The sequence below is a fragment of the Schistocerca gregaria genome, chromosome 1 (assembly GCF_023897955.1).
Source record: "Schistocerca gregaria isolate iqSchGreg1 chromosome 1, iqSchGreg1.2, whole genome shotgun sequence".
NCBI classification, from domain to species: Eukaryota; Metazoa; Arthropoda; class Insecta; order Orthoptera; family Acrididae; genus Schistocerca; species Schistocerca gregaria.
In genome coordinates this window covers 1,186,433,760-1,186,453,544 of record NC_064920.1, presented here as the reverse complement: position 1 = coordinate 1,186,453,544, position 19,785 = coordinate 1,186,433,760, and the positions used below count along the sequence as shown (strand labels likewise).

The window sequence follows — 19,785 nt, the reverse complement described above, 5'->3', positions numbered from 1 at the left end:
CCACCACATCCATGCACACTCTCAGAGGCAGTGCAGTATCTCCCCCACACCTACCCTGCCAGCTCTCATCCTGCCTAACCCATGCTGCCTCCTTATCCCCACCACCCACTCCATCAAACTACTGGTCATGTCAGATGCAGTCGCAGTCCCAATCAGGCTCCAGTGCCTGGAGACAGTGACCATGTGGAGTGAGTTGCGCTTGCAAGAATAGGTATGTGTGTGTTGTACTTGCAAGAATGTATGTGTGTGTGTGTGTGTGTGTGTGTGTGTGTGTGTGTGCGTTTTCTCTTTTGGAAGAGGAGCTTTTTTGTACGAGGGCTTAAATGTCTTTTCATTGTACCTGTCTGCAACTCAGTATCTTCTCTGTGTAGTGTGTAGCAATCTATCCTTTTCATATTGTTATTATTACATTACGTGCCTGTTTCAGTGGCTTTTAGCCTAATCTTTGCATTGTTGAATTGTGGGGAACTGAAATTTCATTTGAAATCGAACAGGTTGTGGCATAGTAAACACATACCTGAAATTCAGCAGTGGTGGCTTTTATTAACATTTCTCAAAAGTGAAACTTCCTGGCAGATTAAAACTGTGTGCCCGAGCGAGACTCGAACTCGGGACCTTTGCCTTTCACGGGCAAGTGCTCTACCATCTGAGCTATGGAAGCACAACTCACGCCCGGTACTCACAGCTCTACTTCTGCCAGTATCCGTCTCCTACCTTCCAAACTTTACAGAAGCTCTCCTGCGAACCTTGCAGAACTAGCACTCCTGAAAGAAAGGATATTGCAGAGACATGGCTTAGGAAGTTTCATATCAGCACACACTCTGCTGCAGAATGAAAATCTCATTCTGGAAACATCCCCCAGGCTGTGGCTAAGCCATGTCCCCTCAATATCCTTTCTTTCAGGAGTGCTAGTTCTGCAAGGTTCGCAGGAGAGCTTCTGTAAAGTTTGGAAGGTAGGAGACGGATACTGGCAGAAGTAAAGCTGTGAGTACCGGGCGTGAGTCGTGCTTCGGTAGCTCAGATGGTAGAGCACTTGCCCGTGAAAGGCAAAGGTCCCGAGTTCGAGTCTCAGTCGGGCACACAGTTTTAATCTGCCAGGAAGTTTCATATCAGCTCACACTCCGCTGCAGAGTGAAAATCTCATTCTGGATTTCTCAAAAGTGTTTTGGGAAACAAATGCATCCTTCTCCCAGAGGATTTCCATTTGAGTACATGGAGCACTTCCAAAGCACATTCTTACTGATTGAACTTCCCAGTAAGATAGCTAGAAACTGCGATGGAAACTGCTATCAGTGGTGGTTGTCAATCGCTGTACCACTTCTCATCATGGGTGATTAAATTTTCTGTGCATTAACTAGTGGGATTATCATTAATGACAGGGAACACATTGTCATTGTCCAACCACTACACTTATCAGATCAAAGTATGACGACCTGACACCAGCATTCCCATTCCTACATCTAATCTACTTGAAGGTTGGTGCCATTCCTGGAACATGGGTTCTGCAAGTCAGATGAGATTGTACTGTGTGGGATCTAAACTCAGCATTCACTCAGTGATGAGCGTGGTTCCATGATTGGGGCTGCTTCCAGCAGTGGCTGAGACATTGGTCTGCAGAGTGGCATGAAGTGATTGCTTATCAGAATTTATTCTTTTAAAGATGACAATAGCTGCTGAAGCCTAGGGTTGCACTAGTAATTCATTGTTAGTGCCCTTTACAGAAGAAACCTGCAATGGCTACTTCTGCCTATTAATGTGTAACTTGACTTGTTCCTCACCCATGAAAACTTTTCTTCAGCATGAAATTTATGAAAAATGATTCGTAAACGAATACTGTGTCATTTTACCTGGCAGATGTATAAGTGATTGAACTGTAATTCTACCCGGTACAGGGTCTCAAATACTTCACAAATACTCAGGGATGGCACACTTAAGTATTTTGTACATGGTCATCTTTGTTTGTACACTACACTTCCCTCGTATTCTCTCTTGATAAGTTGTGGTCAGCTGTTCCCCTACCTTACAAGTGACCTGATGAACTCTTTCATTTCATATAATTCCACATTACATCTAGATATTTAATTAATGTGACTGACTCAAATAGCATACTACTAATACAGTATTTGAACATTACAGGAATGTTTCTCGTATACATCAACATTAGTGCCCATATTTTGAACATGGCTGACAACAGCAACTGTAAATAAATTTTCAGTATATCAAGTATACAGCCAATTGGCTGTATACTTTATATGTTGAAGATTAGAGTACATTTATCCACATTTAAAATATTCACTATACACTTATTCTTACAGTCATGATCATTATTACTCACCTCCAGTAGGACAGCATTGTATATCAATAAGCCTGCCTCAATGACTTTTTCACCTCAGTGAATTTTTTGGTGCTCATTTTCATCCTTTTTGTTTTCGGATACATCTCCATTGGACTGTACAACTCCATTCTTAAATTCGATCTGTATGCCATTACTGGCGGGAAACTATCAAGGCATTGTGTATGCATGAATGGAAAGTTTTTCATTATGCCTACATGTTTCCTACCTTTTGTTTGGCTAGAGTGAGGGCTGTGTTTTAAATTGTAACTGTCCTAAAGTGCACTGATGTTGCTGATGATAGAGAGAGAGGAAAGGAGTAAAAATCCACAGCCACATGATCTACATCCTTGAGACTCTGCCAACATGTTCAGAATTTAACTCAACACTTTCCCATATAGTTTAATGACCAAGAACCATAAATAGCTGTACTTCCTTCAGTTGTTGCACAAACTATAATTTTGCATTGTGACAACTGATTGTGGAGGTGTACTACATTCTCACTTTGAGAACAAAGTGAGTTATTACTGACAGACAGAAACTTGTATTACTTTTGTAGTTGAACATAGAAGTCAAAAATTTAGAATGAATTTTAGATGGAAGACCTGAGAGGAAAAAAGTCCAATTTGATTAGGAGGATGAATGTTTGCAATTGCGATCACATGGTCTACAAAGACAAACAACCCCCCACCACTATTTGAAAAGTGTTCTTAATGAATCCAATAAAGAAATGCCTTCACTATTTTCTGGTTATGAAGGAGGAAGAAAATGATATGATTTTAAATACGAAGTACTTCTAGGTTGTACAGTCATAATAGTTTTAAACTCCCGCCTGAGGTTGAAGTTCTTCCTCGGCCATGGGTGTGGGTGTTGTTCTTAGCATAGATTAGTTTAAGTTAATTTAAGTACTGTGTAAGTCTAGGGAACGATGACCTCTGCAGTTTGGTCCCTTAAGAATTCAGATACATTTGAACATTTGAATTAGATTGATGTATTTCAATGTTTAATATATTTCCGTATGGGTTAATTTATAGGTTCTGAAGAAGATACCATTATTGGCATCGAAACATAGGTAAACTAAAAAAAAAAAATTTCCTTGGAACTGAAGGCTGAATTTCTTATTTTTTGAATAGTTCACGGTTGATGAAGCATTGCATTATGTTAAAGATTTGTAGATTCATGATAGTTTGACATCATCCAAAACACAGGGTTCTTAAAACACGGCAGTCTTTCCTATAACATTTATGTAACTACAGCAAGAATTTATGATTATTCTTATTGTAGAGGTTGATGACAATTAGCTTTTGTCTAAAGGGTGGCAGTTGCCTTGTGTAACATGAGAGAGACTCTGGCTTTGCAACCTCGACTTTGTCCACGAACAGATGATGATGCTGTACATGAAGTGGTGATCCTGATATGGTGACAATGTAATGCTGTTGAGTGTTTCGCCGGTGCTGGAGTAAGCAATGGACAGGTGACTTAGGGAACTTGTGGAGCAGACTGTTCTACGGTGAACCATCAGCAATCACTTTGATGCCAATGTTGTTGGCATGGCATAGGTGTCCATGAATGGACAACTATGTAGTAGGAATCGATTGCAAAGACCTTGCAGGATGCCATAAAATGGTGAGAAATCTCCTCTAACAGTCAGGTTTAACACTTCTTCAGCAATGAATCTCTGTACAAATACGCACTGAATATTGAAATTTGTAGATGTAAGGTGATGTGGCTGCAGCTCCTGATGGAAGATCTGTTCATTGGATACAGGTGACTGCCATTGGTATTTTGCCATTGAAGACTAGAACAGTGGTAAACTGAGAGATCAGCACCTACAATGATTAGGAATTGTAGCTTAGTAGGGTGCTCTGTTATGAACAATTAATAGCTATCCAGATTGAATTCAGCTACAATCACTACCGATTTCTGGCAATGTTTTCCTTGCCACCGGGTGGTCAACATTCCCAAGTTGCAGACCCAAATTTTCTGTCATACCGGCAAACATTTTCTCTAGTGGGCAGACGCTAATCTTTGCTGAAAAAGCTTCACTGTCACAGTGCACTTGTGGAGTGCCATGTTTGTAGGACTGCAGGTTGCTTATCTAGTTCAGTTAGTTGTACTTGCATTGTTTCCAGAGGACAGTCAGTCCTGGTGAAGGTAGATGCAAGGCCCATGTATGGTCACATGTTCACTGTTTGGTCATCAGTTTGAGCAAGACCTTTTAGGTCATCAGCCAAAATTATGTAAGTGGGGGCACAATAACCAGCCACAATGGGATGCACAGGATTGTTGCATTGTAGATTTTGGGGAGCACGTAGAAAGTGGGTGTGCGGGTTGTCACGGGGATCAGGAGAGAAATGGATTCAGTGGAGAGGTTCTGGGAAGTGCCTGAGGCCTAAAGCAGGGATTGGAGGTTGTGTTGGGCTTCTGAGATGGGATCACTGTGGCATAGTTTATAGGTGGAGGTGTCAGATAATTGCTGGAAGGCTTCTGCCAGGTTGTCAGTGTGATTCATAATGATGTTGGTGGAACCTTTGTGTGTGGATAGGATAAACAGGTCAGGATTTGTTTTGAGGTTGTGTATAGCTAGACTTCCTTCTATTGAAAGGTTGATGTTCTGAGTAAGGGACCCAGGGAAGGATGGTGAGGTTAAGTTAGAGGTAAAAAATTCCTGAAACGTAGGTGGGAAGTAAGGGAGGATTGCTATCGGATGGTGGCAGGAACTGGAAGAGGCTTCAAAGTAGTTTCATTGCAGGGATCGGGAGAAGGAGAGTAGGTCTTTGACAAGTCTAGCATGGTTGAATTTGGGTGCAGGACTAAAGATGAGGCCTTTGGATAGGACTGAAATTTCTGTGGAGCTGAGGGTTTTGATGGAAAGGTTAACAACGGCATTATGGGAATGTTTTGTCTCTGGATTTGGCGTAGTGTTGGTAGGGTGTTTTCGGGGATGTGACAAGTTGAAAAGGTCACCTAGGCAGAGTTTAGCTGCTATAAGGGGCAAACGAGGAGATACACTGTGAGTAAGGTAAGGGTTGGATAGCGGTACCCTGAGGCAGCTGTAGGATGTCAGCAGATTGGATAACTGATGGAGGTGGTGTCTGGAATGCAAGCAATTTGATTCCAGAGATGTGATGTTTGGATAGGGCTTCCACAGTAGTAGCATCTTGCAGAGGGAGCGGAGATGATTCTAGGATGCCTGTGCCATGGAGATGTGTTTATGCAATATTGTGGTATCTGCCATGGGTGCAATTTCAGGAATGCCAAATGTATAGTCTTGGACAGAAAAACCTTGTTTCACAAAGTGCCTATCATCCAGTGCACATTGCTCTATCGATTATTCATATGATTTTGACTTGCATCCCAGTTGATTTCTTAGCTTACCTGAACACTCTCTAAGTTGATTTCTGAATGAATCATAAGCCGATTTTTGGATGCATGGATAATGTGCAAGATGCATCTGCCAGGGGAATTCCCGTTGCATCTAGAAATAAAAAAATTCCCACAGACAAAAGCGGATGGGACTACATGAGCTGAGTCAAATAAACCTGTATGGGAGAATGCCAATTGCTGTTTGTTTATGTGGTTAATTTGCTGAGCAGATGATCAGCATTATTATGATTATTGGTGGAATCCATAGATTCAAATTACCAGAGTGTAAATAAACGACTAACAGGAATAACAGTTAAGAAAAGTTACATATTGTCTTCTTGATATATTCAAGAAAATGAAATTTTGACAGAAAATTTTTGCCAGATCGCTACACTACCAGTTGTACAGTCATCAGTTAGCAACCACTCTAAGTTTTGTGTTAGGAACTGTGCAGAAAAAGCATCGTACAAACACATAATAATGCCCAACCGGAGAATAGACATGGGATAACTGAACCTGTAGTTCTGGCAGGGTTATTGAACTGGAGAATAAGTTTTGACAATGGCAAGAATAGTTACAGAATTAGTGATGACAAGATTGTTTGTTCGAAAGAGAGAGGAAAAGAAATGGAGACATCACACAAAATGTACGGAAGAATATGATGATTCCAAATTTATATAAGTATTTGAGCATATGAATGAAATATGAGACTATTCTCTAACATAAAACTTTTTGCTTGTAGTACGCCTAATAGGTGTTTGATATTGGTATTTCATGAATTATGTTCTGTCGTGTTATTTATGTAAGTGAGTTACTAAAAGTAACCATTTGTGCCCAAACAGTTTCGCTTATTTGATGTGAGTTACAATTGCTGCTATAGTAGAAAGGCCTATTTTGCAGTGACAAGCTGTGAAAGATGTAATCAAATCGAGAAACCACACCAGTCTTGGGAACTATTCATATTAACATCTACTTCAATATTAGACAATGATATTTTGATCTTTTGTGCAGCAAAATGTTGCCCAAACTTTGAGTTAATACATCTACATCTACATCTACATCCATACTCGGCAAGCCACCTGACGGTGTGTGGCGGAGGGTACCCTGAGTACCTCTATCGGTTCTCCCTTCTATTCCAGTCTCGTATTGTACGTGGAAAGAAGGATTGTCGGTATGCTTCTGTGTGGGCTCTAATCTCTCTGATTTTATCATCATGGTCTCTTCGCGAGATATACGAAGGAGGGATCAATATACTGCTTGACTCTTCGGTGAAGGTATGTTCTCGAATCTTTAACAAAAGCCCGTACCGAGCTACTGAGCGTCTCTCCTGCAGAGTCTTCCACTGGAGTTTATCTATCATCTCCATAATGCTTTCGCCATTACTAAATGATCCTTTAACGAAGCGCGCTGTTCTCTGTTGGATCTTCTCTATCTCTTCTATTAATCCTATCTGGTGCGGATCCCACACTGCTGAGCAGTATTCAAGCAGTGGGCGAACAAGCGTACTGTAACCTACTTCCTTTGTTGTCTGATTGCATTTCCTTAGGATTCTTCCAATGAATCTCAGTCTGGCATCTGCTTTACCAACGATCAACTTTATATGATCATTCCATTTTAAATCACTCCTAATGCGTACTCCCAGATAATTTATGGAATTAACTGCTTCCAGTTGCTGACCTGCTATTTTGTAGCTAAATGATAAGGGACCTATCTTTCTATGTATTCGCATCACATTACACTTGTCTACACTGAGATTCAATTGCCAGATTCTTGTACAGAAAGGAAAGCATGCGATGTAAAGTTGAAGCAAGATTAGAGAGAAAAAATGTTGGGTCCTAAGCATTGAAGAAATGTGTCCTGCCTTATTTGTCTTTACAGGTTTCATGTTTCCTATATTTAATTTTATGTCACACAAAAGAGAAAGTTATTAGCTAATAGGTAATAAAGAGTGCAAATTTAGTGAAGAGTTCTTATTCCTCTGCTCACAAATAGTCCCACCCAGTCTATTTTAAGGGGGTAGGGCCAGGAGAGGCACCACAGAACATTTTAATTTCCACTGTCCTGAATGTAGGTTTGGTTGCTTTCATTATAAAATATACACATTAGAATTCTGAACACATTCACAGTAATGTGCAATAAAATAAAGCTGTGTGAAGAGGTGTAGCACTGCGCTTTTACACACCTAAAACTGAATAACATGTCTTACATTTCCTCAAACTCATTTATTTTATATATCAAATCTTCAGAAATATATGCTCTACAAAGTGAACATATTTTTAAAAAAAAACTGTTTGTTATTTTTCTTTTAATTTTTGACATCCTGTCTCAAACACTCAAGGGTGCGAAGGGTGACACCATCAAGTTTTTGCACAGTTCAAAAGTATCGTATATCCTGGGCTGAGGTGAGGGATTGGTGAAATCTGAATAGGTGTATGACCCCTTCTAACAGCTGTGTACCGCAAGTCTCTAGAGGAACGGAAGGATCCAAATGATTGTAAAAGAGCACAGGTAGTCCCAGTCTTCAAGAAGGGTCGTTGAGCAGATGCGCAAAACTATAGACCTATATCTCTGACGTTGATCTGTTGTAGAATTTTAGAACATGTGTTTTGCTCGAGTATCATGTTGTTTTTGGAAGCCCAGAATCTACTCTGTAGGAATCAACATGGATTCCGGAAACAACGATCGTGTGAGACCCTACTCGCTTTATTTGTTCATGAGACACAGAAAATATTACATACAGGCTCCCAGGTAGATGCTATTTTTCTTGACTTCCGGAAGGCATTCGATACAGTTCCACACTGTCAGCTGATAAACAAAGTAAGAGCCTACGGAATATCAGACAAGCTGTGTGGCTGGATTGAAGAGTTTTTAGCAAACAGAACACAGCCTGTTGTTATCAATGGAGAGACGTCTACAGACGTTAAAGTAACATCTGGCGTGCCACAGGGGAGTGTTATGGGACCAATGCTTTTCACAATATATATAAATGACCTAGTAGGTAGTGTCGAAAGTTCGATGCGGCTTTTCGCGGATGATGCTGTAGTACACAGAGAAGTTGCAGCATTAGAAAATTATAGCGAAATGCAGGAAGATCTGCAGCGGACAGGCACTTGGTGCAGGGAGTGGTAACTGACCCTTAACATAGACAAATGTAATGTATTGCGAATACATAGAAAGAAGGATCCTTTATTGTATGATTATATGATAGCGGAACAAACACTGGTAGCAGTTACTTCTGTAAAATATTTGGGAGTATACTTGCGGAACGATTTGAAGTGGAATGATCATATAAAATTAATTGTTGGTAAGGCGGGTACCAGGTTGAGATTCATTGGGAGAGTCCTTAGAAAATGTAGTCCATCAACAAAGGAGGTGGCTTACAAAACACTCGTTTGACCCATACTTGAGTATTGCTCATCAGTGTGGGATCCATACCAGATCGGGTTGACGGAGGAGATAGAGAAGATCCAAAGAAGAGCAGCGCGTTTTGTCACAAGGTTATTTGGTAACCGTGATAGCATTACGGAGATGTTTAACAAACTCAAGTGGCAGACTCTGCAAGAGAGGCGCTCTGCATCGCGGTGTACCTTGCTCACCAGGTTTCGAGAGGGTGCTTTTCTGGATGAGGTATTGAATATATTGCTTACCCCTACTTATACCTCCCGAGGAGATCACGAATGTAAAATTAGATAGATTAGAGCGCACGGAGGCTTTCAGACAGTCATTCTTCCCGCGAACCATACACGACTGGAACAGAAAAGGGAGGTAATGACAGTGACACGTAAAGTGCCCTCCGCCACACACCATTGGGTGGCTTGCAGAGTATAAATGTAGATGTAGATGTAGATTGTGTGAAGGCAGGGGTGGGATCCTCACTCCTCTGTTGGCATGTGCTGAGAGCTCTGTCATTACACGTAACTTTTTCTGTTTCTTTTTGCTACATGTCAAAATTGATACTGATTACACTGTAGTTTTAGCTTCTGTTTCCTATTTTTGTTTTAATGTTAAACAATGTTGATGTGATACAAATTTACTAATAAATTTTTTAGGCACCATTGGCTGACACCTGGAATGGAGAGATATTGGGATACACAGTCTTCTGGAACATTCATGGAAACATGTTTGATGAAAAAAATAGTACAAATAAGCTAGAGGTTGGTAAAGTTTTTCTGCAATAAGTTCTAAAAATTATAAGTAAGTCATTATGCAATCATTTTTATCTTTATATCAAATATGCAATCACAGGTTCGAGGTTCTTCTAACACAGAGATCCGATTGAAACAATTGAAGAAATTCACAAAATATGATTTGTATGTGCAAGCCTTCAATGAAATGGGGCCTGGACCACTTTCATCACCTGTTACTATTACAACTAAAGAGGGAGGTGAGTGTCACTTTTAATCAACAGCATCTAAACACTTTGGCTTGCATTGCTCATGTATATTTAAACACTGTACTTAACAACGAAAACAGATGGACATATCGTAACACCTACTGTAAAGTAGTATCTGTGCTTAATTTGGTTTTGTGGTCATCATTAAAGAAGAGTGCTGATAACTGGCAAAGTTTTCATGTTTGCAAAGTTATTTTTGAAAGAATCAAAATTTACTAGCATATACACTCCTGGAAATGGAAAAAAGAACACATTGACACCGGTGTGTCAGACCCACCATACTTGCTCCGGACACTGCGAGAGGAGAGGGCTGTACAAGCAATGATCACACGCACGGCACAGCGGACACACCAGGAACAGCGGTGTTGGCCGTCGAATGGCGCTAGCTGCGCAGAATTTGTGCACCGCCGCCGTCAGTGTCAGCCAGTTTGCCGTGGCATACGGAGCTCCATCGCAGTCTTTAACACTGGTAGCATGCCGCGACAGCGTGGACGTGAACCGTATGTGCAGTTGACGGACTTTGAGCGAGGGCATATAGTGGGCATGCGGGAGGCCGGGTGGACGTACCGCCGAATTGCTCAACACGTGGGGCGTGAGGTCTCCACAGTACATCGACGTTGTCGCCAGTGGTCGGCGGAAGGTGCACGTGCCCGTCGACCTGGGACCGGACCGCAGCGACGCACGGATGCACGCCAAGACCGTAGGATCCTACGCAGTGCTGTAGGGGACCGCACCGCCATTTCCCAGCAAATTAGAGACACTGTTGCTCCTGGGGTATCGGCGAGGACCATTCGCAACCATCTCCATGAAGCTGGGCTATGGTCCCGCACACCGTTAGGCCGTCTTCCACTCACGCCCCAACATCGTGCAGCCCACCTCCAATGGTGTCGCGACAGGCGTGAATGGAGGGACGAATGGAGATGTGTCGTCTTCAGTGATGAGAGTCGCTTCTGCCTTGGTGCCAATGGTGGTCGTATGCGTGTTTGGCACCGTGCAGGTGAGCGCCACAATCAGGACTGCATATGACCGAGGCACACAAGGCCAACACCCGGCATCATGGTGTGGGGAGCGATCTCCTACACTGGCCGTACACCTCTGGTGATCGTCGAGGGGACACTGAATAGTGCACGGTACATCCAAACCGTCATCGAACCCATCGTTCTACCATTCCTAGACCGGCAAGGGAACTTCCTGTTCCAACAGGACAATGCACGTCCGCATGTATCCCGTGCCACCCAACGTGCTCTAGAGGGTGTAAGTCAACTACCCTGGCCAACAAGATCTTCGGATCTGTCCCGCATTGAGCATGTTTGGGACTGGATGAAGCGTCGTCTCACGCGGTCTGCACGTCCAGCACGAACGCTGGTCCAACTGAGGCACCAGGTGGAAATGGCATGGCAAGCCGTTCCACAGGACTACATCCTGCATCTCTACGATCGTCTCCATGGGAGAATAGCAGCCTGCATTGCTCCGAAAGGTGGATATACACTGTACTAGTGCCGACATTGTGCATGCTCTGTTGCCTGTGTCTATGTGCCTGTGGTTCTGTCAGTGTGATCATGTGATGTATCTGACCCCAGGAATGTGTCAATAAAGTTTCCCCTTCCTGGGACAATGAATTCACGGTGTTCTTATTTCAATTTCCAGGAGTGTATTCATATTTTCTACATGAGGCATACAAAAGCAGTGAGCACACTTTTTTTAGAATACAGTTTATTACACTCAGTATTCAGATTAATATTTTTGTGACTGCACTAGTTTCTGCTGGATTTTAATTTTCACTATCCTCTAGGATGAGCCTTGGCTAAAGTCTACCTTTTAATATGTCTATATGATATAAATGAACATAGAAAAGTTCAGGAAATGTGCAAGCTTTTGGAGCCAATGGCTGCTGCCTGTAGCAGAAGGGTTGAAGCAGAAGGAAGAGGGATGGAGGGAAAAGGACTGGTGAAGTTTAGAAACTGGAGAGAGTTGTGGAAAAACTGCCCAGAACCCCATAACTCTCTGTATTTCCTAAACTGTGCCAGTCCATTTCCGTAATCCCTCTTCCTTCCCCTTTAACTCTTCTGCTGGAAGAAGCAGCCACTGGCTCTGAAAGCTCGCACATTTCCTTAACTTTTAGACTACACTTACTCTTTGATCTGCTCATGGCAGACTTTCACTGGTATGACATTCAGTTCACCATCTTATGGGGAACATGTTTTACCAGCTGTTCTACATGACTGTGAACATCAAAGCTGTGTCTGATCTTTTTAAGGTGAAATGTGCTTTAGGCAATCAAATAGAGGCAAAAATGGTTGTTAACTGTACATGATCTGGAAACTCTAGAAAATGAACTCAACTTCAGAATTTGAAATGGGAACAATGGGGAAAAATTAGTATTTCTGAAAAAACCTCTAGAAACTGAAAATCATTGTCTGAAAAGTATTTTTATATTTTCCATCATTTTGAAGAGATCATCAAAAACTCCTCAAGTCAATGATTTAGACAGTGCTTTACACAAAAATAAATTAATACAATGGAGAAACAGCCAAATTTACAAATTTCATTTTTTGAGTTATCTGTATGATTCGTAAATGTTCATTTGCTCTTTAAGTTGCAGGCAAGATTAGAAGACACTCACATGTAGCTTTTGGCTATGCACAACATTAACACAAACACACACACACACACACACACACACACACACACACACACACACACACAAGCAAGTGTACCTCACACACGCACACAATCTCCAGCTCCAACATCTCGGGCTGGAATGCCAAACCTATCTACCTTTTCCTACATTGTTGTTATTCCTATCTGGAGTTTCCATCGTTTGCTTCATTTGCTCTTTGTTATATGTATATCTTGACATGGTACTTATATTTTGGGAAATACCCTTATGACTTTCTGAGTGGTATGAAATTGGATCCAGACCCGAAACTAGTCATCAAATAAATAAAAACAAAATTTGCAACTTTATCTGCTGTTCCATTTTATTGATTAACACTAATTGCTGCCCTGCAATTACTACAGCATGTCAAAAATTCATAAAAAATAAATTGTTAAACTGTTTGCTATGAACCACTCGTATGCCAGTTCCACTATTCTCTCAGCTGTGTTTTTAATATGGATGTATTAGGACATTGTGCCATCAGCAAATACCACAATTTTGAAGAGTCCTCCAATGCCATTGTTAAATTATGTATTTAGGTTAAGAAAAGCAGTGGGCCAAGTAAGAAACCTAGTTGGACACAACATTTAAATGGTTTCCCATCCTGGTTGTTCCTCCCCCCCCCCCCCCCCCCCCACACACACACACACACACGCACACACCCCTTCCCCTCTTTAATGTCATAACATTTTAATGTCTCTAATATAAATTTGTGATCCACTTACAAAATTAAATTGAAGCCCATGGCTGGCTGCTAAGAGGAGGACTCAGGTTCAGTTCTTGGCACTCCCAGAGGGTGTTCCTTGGTGGAGGGACTGTAACAGGATGCAGTCAGCCTCTTGATGTCAGTTGAGGAGCCACTCAGTTGAGAAGTAGCCATTCTTAGGTTTTTTTTAAAAAAAAAAAAAAAAAAGGAGCTGACTAAGACTGGGAGAGCGATAGGCTGACCTCATGCCTTTCCATACTACATCCGCATGATATCCTTGGTGGTCATTTGGTACCAATTGGCCCATATGGGCCAGAATGTGGAGCTTTGTTTTTTTATTTATATATGTAAATTCATTAGATGATATATTCCTTTCTCTGTAGATAATCCTTTAGAGAATCCAGACTGAGTAGTAGTTAAAAGATTATCAAAAAAGTGATCCAGTATTCTGTTATACATCAGTTACTCAGTTTTTTAATAACATCAGGAGAAAAGAGCTAGGTCTATAATTAGAGGTGATTCATTCACCTACATGCTTTAAAATGGGTGTTTTAACCTCATACTTCAGCCCTTCAGGAAATAACACCCTGACTAATTTACTCATGATAAAGGCAACTAAGGGAACCAGCACAAAATTTCAGAAGTTTGGTTCAAATACCACCAGAGCCCAAGTGCGAATGATTTTTGTCATCCCTTTTAACAGCTGATTTTGTAAAATTGATATCTGCTGATGGAGTATGCAATGCTTATCTCAATGAATATGCTGGATATACTTTTGATAGCCACCTTTTTGTCTCTGTGGTTAGAGCTACTGGTAAGATAAAATTTTTGAATTTAGTTGCCAGTATTTTCCAATTTACATTGCATGTCTCCCACAAGGGATGGAATGTCACCATGTTTACTCATATGGTTCCTAATGATACTGCAAATTGGACTGCCTTCTTTCCTGGAAATTTGAAGTTTTCTGCTTAGTGCATGATCTTTGCTTTTCTATGTCTTCTGAAGAATTTGCTTGTTGTGCACCGTTATAGCTTGTTTAGAGCTAATTTTCTATGTTAAATAAAGTGGCCTCTTCCTGTTCTAGATACATTAGTCCCAGAAGTTAGCCACCCTTTCTCTCTGCCCCCATTGGAATGGTCTCTGACTTCTGACCAATTGTAAATGAATTGTGGTATTAATTACATCTTCCACTCCAGTTTGTTCTGGGGCCTACTTCTTTGTTTACATGTCTCCCCTAGTAATTCTAAATGTGCACATGCTCATTACTCACTGAGTGAACTCCGATTTTTTTAACATTTTTTACATTAAAGGTCAAAATCAAAACCATAAATGGTATGCTGATAGTAAATCTTTCCAACTCATCAAAAGTTTCATTGTGAAAATCATATTTAGTTTGCCAGAATTACTACAGGCTATTTTTACTCACCTGTTTATTTCTGCCCCTGCCAGTCCACTCATCCACAACTGCCCTATTTACAACAACTCATCTACCTGCTCTATTACTTCATTATTAGTTTGAACTTTTTTTTCTGAGTGTGCAAATCATTTATTATTTTAGTTCTATTATAATTGTTTTTAAAACCTGCTTTAAAATTTGTTCTGTTAATGGCTTTCAGCAGGTGTTCAGTTTAATTTCCTCTTGGCACAAACAGTGCAATTGATGAGCAAAGCAATAGTTTTTCCGGTATAAAAAAAGCTGAGGACTTCCTCTAGGGATATTGAGTGTAGGTTCGGTGATATGTAATATAATTTCTGGACTCCTCTCTCAATATCCTGCTATCCTGGAAAAATCTAATGGAAGACGTAAAACTGACAAATATATTCACCACTATAGTTACATCAGTTGAATAAAATTGATGTTTTTAATTTTCTGTTAGTATCAGTTTAATTGGAAATGAATCAACAAATTTCTCAAAATGTATGAACCCAAGACAAAGAGAATTCATACTCATTGCTCATTTCTGTAATCCCATTCATGACTTGTAAATTGGTTATTTTACTATATCCACTTCTAAAATCAAAGAATTCCATTAAAAAAAATTAATTCCAATTTGTGTGTTTGTTGATTATTTTAATGAATGTAATGAATATATTGTACATTGTGGTATGTTTTCTGATAGATTCAGAGAGTGAAAAGTTCTGTAAAGCTGCATAACAGGTGGTAGTGTACTGTAAATAGGACTCAGTATTTACAAACATAGTTACATATTTTCTTTGGAAATATCAATATAATCCAGTAGATATTAAACTACCAATAGCATACAAACAGCAGCCCTACGATGTGACTCAGAAGACAACAGATTTTTTTCAAAGTAGCTACTTTCTGTATAAATTACCCCATTTAATTTGGATGGCCTAAGAATGAACTGCACTAAGGAGCACAGTAATACTTCATTCTTAAAACAGTATGCTGATTGGGTTTCTATGATTTCATGCTCTTTTGCTAATGTACATGCTAACTCATTTCACATCCCTGAAGGTTCTCGTTCTTGATGGTACATGGAGTGTGATGAATTAATAACAGGTTCATATTTTACAAATTCTCCTTTGTCCTCCTATTTTATAAATTCTCCTTTTCTCGTAAAGTAGAACAATTTCTGCATTGTTTCATTTTCAAGGAAGACTCTTCCTTCTCAGTCGTAAGTTTGCAAGTTTGTTTTGTATTGGCTTACCTCCTTGTTTAACCATTTCTACTGAACTCCATTATCTCAGAGAGCCTTTCCTTTCCTCGTGCCGCAAATGATTTTATACATCTTACTTGTTATTAAATCTGGAATGCTAGACTCATCATTCTTAACTATCAGTATTTTTGATTGAGCTCATGAGCTACACAAATTTAAAGAAATATTGGAATCTTCTTTCTGTCTTCTGATAGTTACTGTGACATCTGCCACCTTCCACACTGATGAAATTTGGCATCTACCAACATACATTTCTGTTTTGTTTCCTTCATGATCTTATGACCTTTTGTTGTTTCTCTTGCTATATTTTTGTGGCATTTGATCACATTCAAAGAAATTTATGAATAATTTTCTTTAATTCAGAATATTCTGTTATTCAACATATTTTTTGAATTGGTTGCATGAAATTAATTCTTTTCGTTTAACACTTCATCTTGTTCCATTTGAGGTCTTCTTTGCTTTCAGTTTCTTAACAGTTTTGGTATTTGAAAGTAGTTTAGCAAAATTGCCCACATGTGTAGCTGAGCACTAGTGCATTTGAATGCCATTCTCTGGATCTGGCTTAAATTTCCCATTAGTGTAATGGAGTTTACTTGTGGGGAGGACTGACATGTGTACTCAGCCTCATGAGGCTTATGGAAGAGCTACTTCAATAAGAAATAGCAGCTTCAAGACCTGGGAGCTGATAACAGATAGAAGAACAATGTGCTGGCCAAATGTACCTCCACACTGCATCAGAATGGGAGAGGATGAGTTTGTGACCATTTAGTGTACATAATCTTTTGTACCTGGTTGTAGAGTTAATCTGTTTTTCCTCAGTTTGGATACAGTTGATTTATTTTTCTGCAGTTCTGTTCCTAGACCCCCCCCCCCCCCCAAAAAAAAAAACCTTGAATGTATAGCGATCTTTTCATTGTGCCTGTCTGTGCATCAACATCTCCTCTGTAGGGTGAGAGATTATTAAATTGGATGTATCAATCTTGCAGTGGCTTCTGAATCATTCCATTGATTTTTAAACTTTTACCTTTAATACAGTATTGCTGTTGACCTTAGATTGTAATGCATTCATGGTGTTTTCAGTATAGAATACCCATCACAAATGTTTTATTTATTATTATTATTATTATTATTATTATTATTATTATTATCATATAGTCCCCAACTGGTGACTTTTGCAAATGTCATAGCATTTTTGTACAATTTTTGTTCAAACAGTAGGAATTTGCAATTCACATGTACCAGAAGCCACTTACGGGTGATGCACTTGGCAATATAGAGTACAGAATTTCCTAACGCAACATACAGTTGTTACACAGTATAGGTATTTGCATTTACAGCATGTTGTTACAAAAATAATATATATTACAATCACCTCAGAATAGTGCATCGTATAGATAGAAGAGTTAGGCCTACATTTAAGAGTAGCTACATTTTAATATCAGTATTCATTCAGTGAGTACAAACATTTGAGAGTTAAGAATGATTTTAATTCTCTTTTGAATACTTTACCTCTGTGGCATCTTATAGCACTTGGCAGTTTGTTAAACCATATCTGGCCATTAATCCAAGGACTATGATCTGTTGTCTTTAGTTTAGTTCCCTTTCTGAAGAATCAATCTTTTTGTCGTGTGTTATGGGTATGCACATCAGAGCACTTAGTTTCGTTATTTTTATGGTCCACAAAGAATGTTATTAATTTGTACAGATACAAGGAATATACTATTAGATATTTACATTGTACAAAGGTTTCCCTACATGAATCTCTGTATCCTAGTTGATGCATGGTCCTGATTGCTCTTTTCTGCTGTGTTAGGATTCTGTTCATGTGATTATCAGCAGCACATGCCCATACCTTTATTCCATAATTAATATATGCAAATATTGTCCCATAATAAGCAGTTTTTAATGTTTCTTGAGAGACTAATTTTGATAGTTTGCTAATTAAGTGCAGTGAACTGCTGATTTTATTGCATACAAAATTGATATGGTCTACCCATCTAAGATTTTCATCTAGGTATATCCCCAAAAATTTACATTTGTCAGTGTCTATTTTTTTGATGCCACTTATATCATCAATGCAGGTCTGGTATGAATTACCATCGTGTTTCCCATGTATATTCATCAATGGGTTGTACACTGTCAACCAGTTTAACATGATTTTTGCATTCCAGAAGTTAATGTGAGCTTGTAATAAGTGACACTGTTTCATGATATTAATTGATGCTTAAGCATATCTGCATATTCACAGATTTTAAACGTTGAACTGCTGGTGCTGACTCAGTATTTGTGATTGTGGTTTTGTACTTCTTATATTCACAGATTTTAAATAATGAACTGCTGGTGCTGACTCATTACTTGTGATTATGGTTTTGTACCACTTGTATTATTCTAATTTATTATATTTTGATAACGTTTGGATATCACGAGATATCTCAACATTATTTAAGTAAATTTTCATTACTAACAAATATTTGCACATGTAATGTAACACAAAATTGCTATATTTTGTGCTACAAAAAATATAACTTGCTGTGCAGTGAGAACCATATTATCACTTTGCTATCTTCAGTTCCAGATGCCCCTCCACGAAATGTAACCTGCTCTCCTTTATCATCACAAAGTGTGAAAGTCAGCTGGTCACCACCACCAGCCCATAGCCATGGTGGCATCATACGTGGATACAAAGTCATCTACAGGCCCATCATTACTGATTACAGTAAGTCTGTCATGACTCATTTCCAGTACCATAAACTCTCTTTAGAATCAGACTAAAATCTGCTGTGAACAATGCTTGCTTTAAGATCTTACTATTATCTTTAATATAGACTTAGATGTTCTGCTAATGAGTAGTATAAGGTGAGTCTGTTGCCAATTTAAATTCATTAAAAACATTTAAAAGTCTCAATGAGTTTCAGATACCATTCCAAAATAAAATTATAACCCAATGTGAAAATTAAAATAAGATTTAACAATGTAAGAATGCTTTTTTGTGGTCATTTTATATAGAACTTCCTTTTCTATTGCCAAGGATTATAGATTCTAAGCTAATCATCATAGCCATAAAAAGCTGTAAAGCTAACAATGAAGAATGCTGATTTTTATATTAGTTGATGACTGACTTCCATTGTAAATTATTCCTAATTCTCTTTTCACTGAACTGCACTTTACATCTGTCAAAAGCAGATGATGAGGTCCATAAAATTTTTTAATGTTAGACTGTATTCAGTTGGTGTGTATGTAGTATTGAGTCATTTCCGTGCAAGTGTTGTGTACATTATAAATCATGAATCATACACTGTCAGAAAATAAAAATGCAGTAATCTCAAGTAAAGGGTCATTTTATTGATAAGTGATATGGCTCATAGTTCATTATTGCAGGAGTGTATGGTAACAAATACAGACCAAATGAAACAAATATCAAAGGAAAGGGTGCCTAAACAGTTGCATCAGTAGACAGTGCACCCTCCTCTGGCAGCAATGCAGGTGTGTATTCTTGCATGCAAAATTTGAAGGAACACAGACTGCGTTTTATTGACAGGACACTTAGAAAATGTAACAGACCTACTAAGGAGACTGCCTACACTATGCTTGTCCGTCCTCTTTTAGAGTACTGCTGTGCAGTGTAGGATCCTTACAAGATAGGACTGA

The 19,785-nt window shown here is 39.4% G+C and overlaps 1 protein-coding gene across 1 annotated transcript in view; it reads left to right on the top strand.

Annotated features, from left to right (window-relative positions):
* The window catches only part of LOC126298023 (Down syndrome cell adhesion molecule-like protein Dscam2), a 632,609-nt gene that overhangs the window by 507,840 nt on the left and 104,984 nt on the right, over positions 1 to 19,785 (top strand). The window contains exons 21-23 of the mRNA XM_049989376.1: positions 9,748 to 9,852; positions 9,944 to 10,082; positions 18,707 to 18,853. Coding sequence (XP_049845333.1) covers positions 9,748 to 9,852; positions 9,944 to 10,082; positions 18,707 to 18,853 — 391 coding nt within the window. The remainder of the gene's footprint in view (positions 1 to 9,747; positions 9,853 to 9,943; positions 10,083 to 18,706; positions 18,854 to 19,785) is intronic.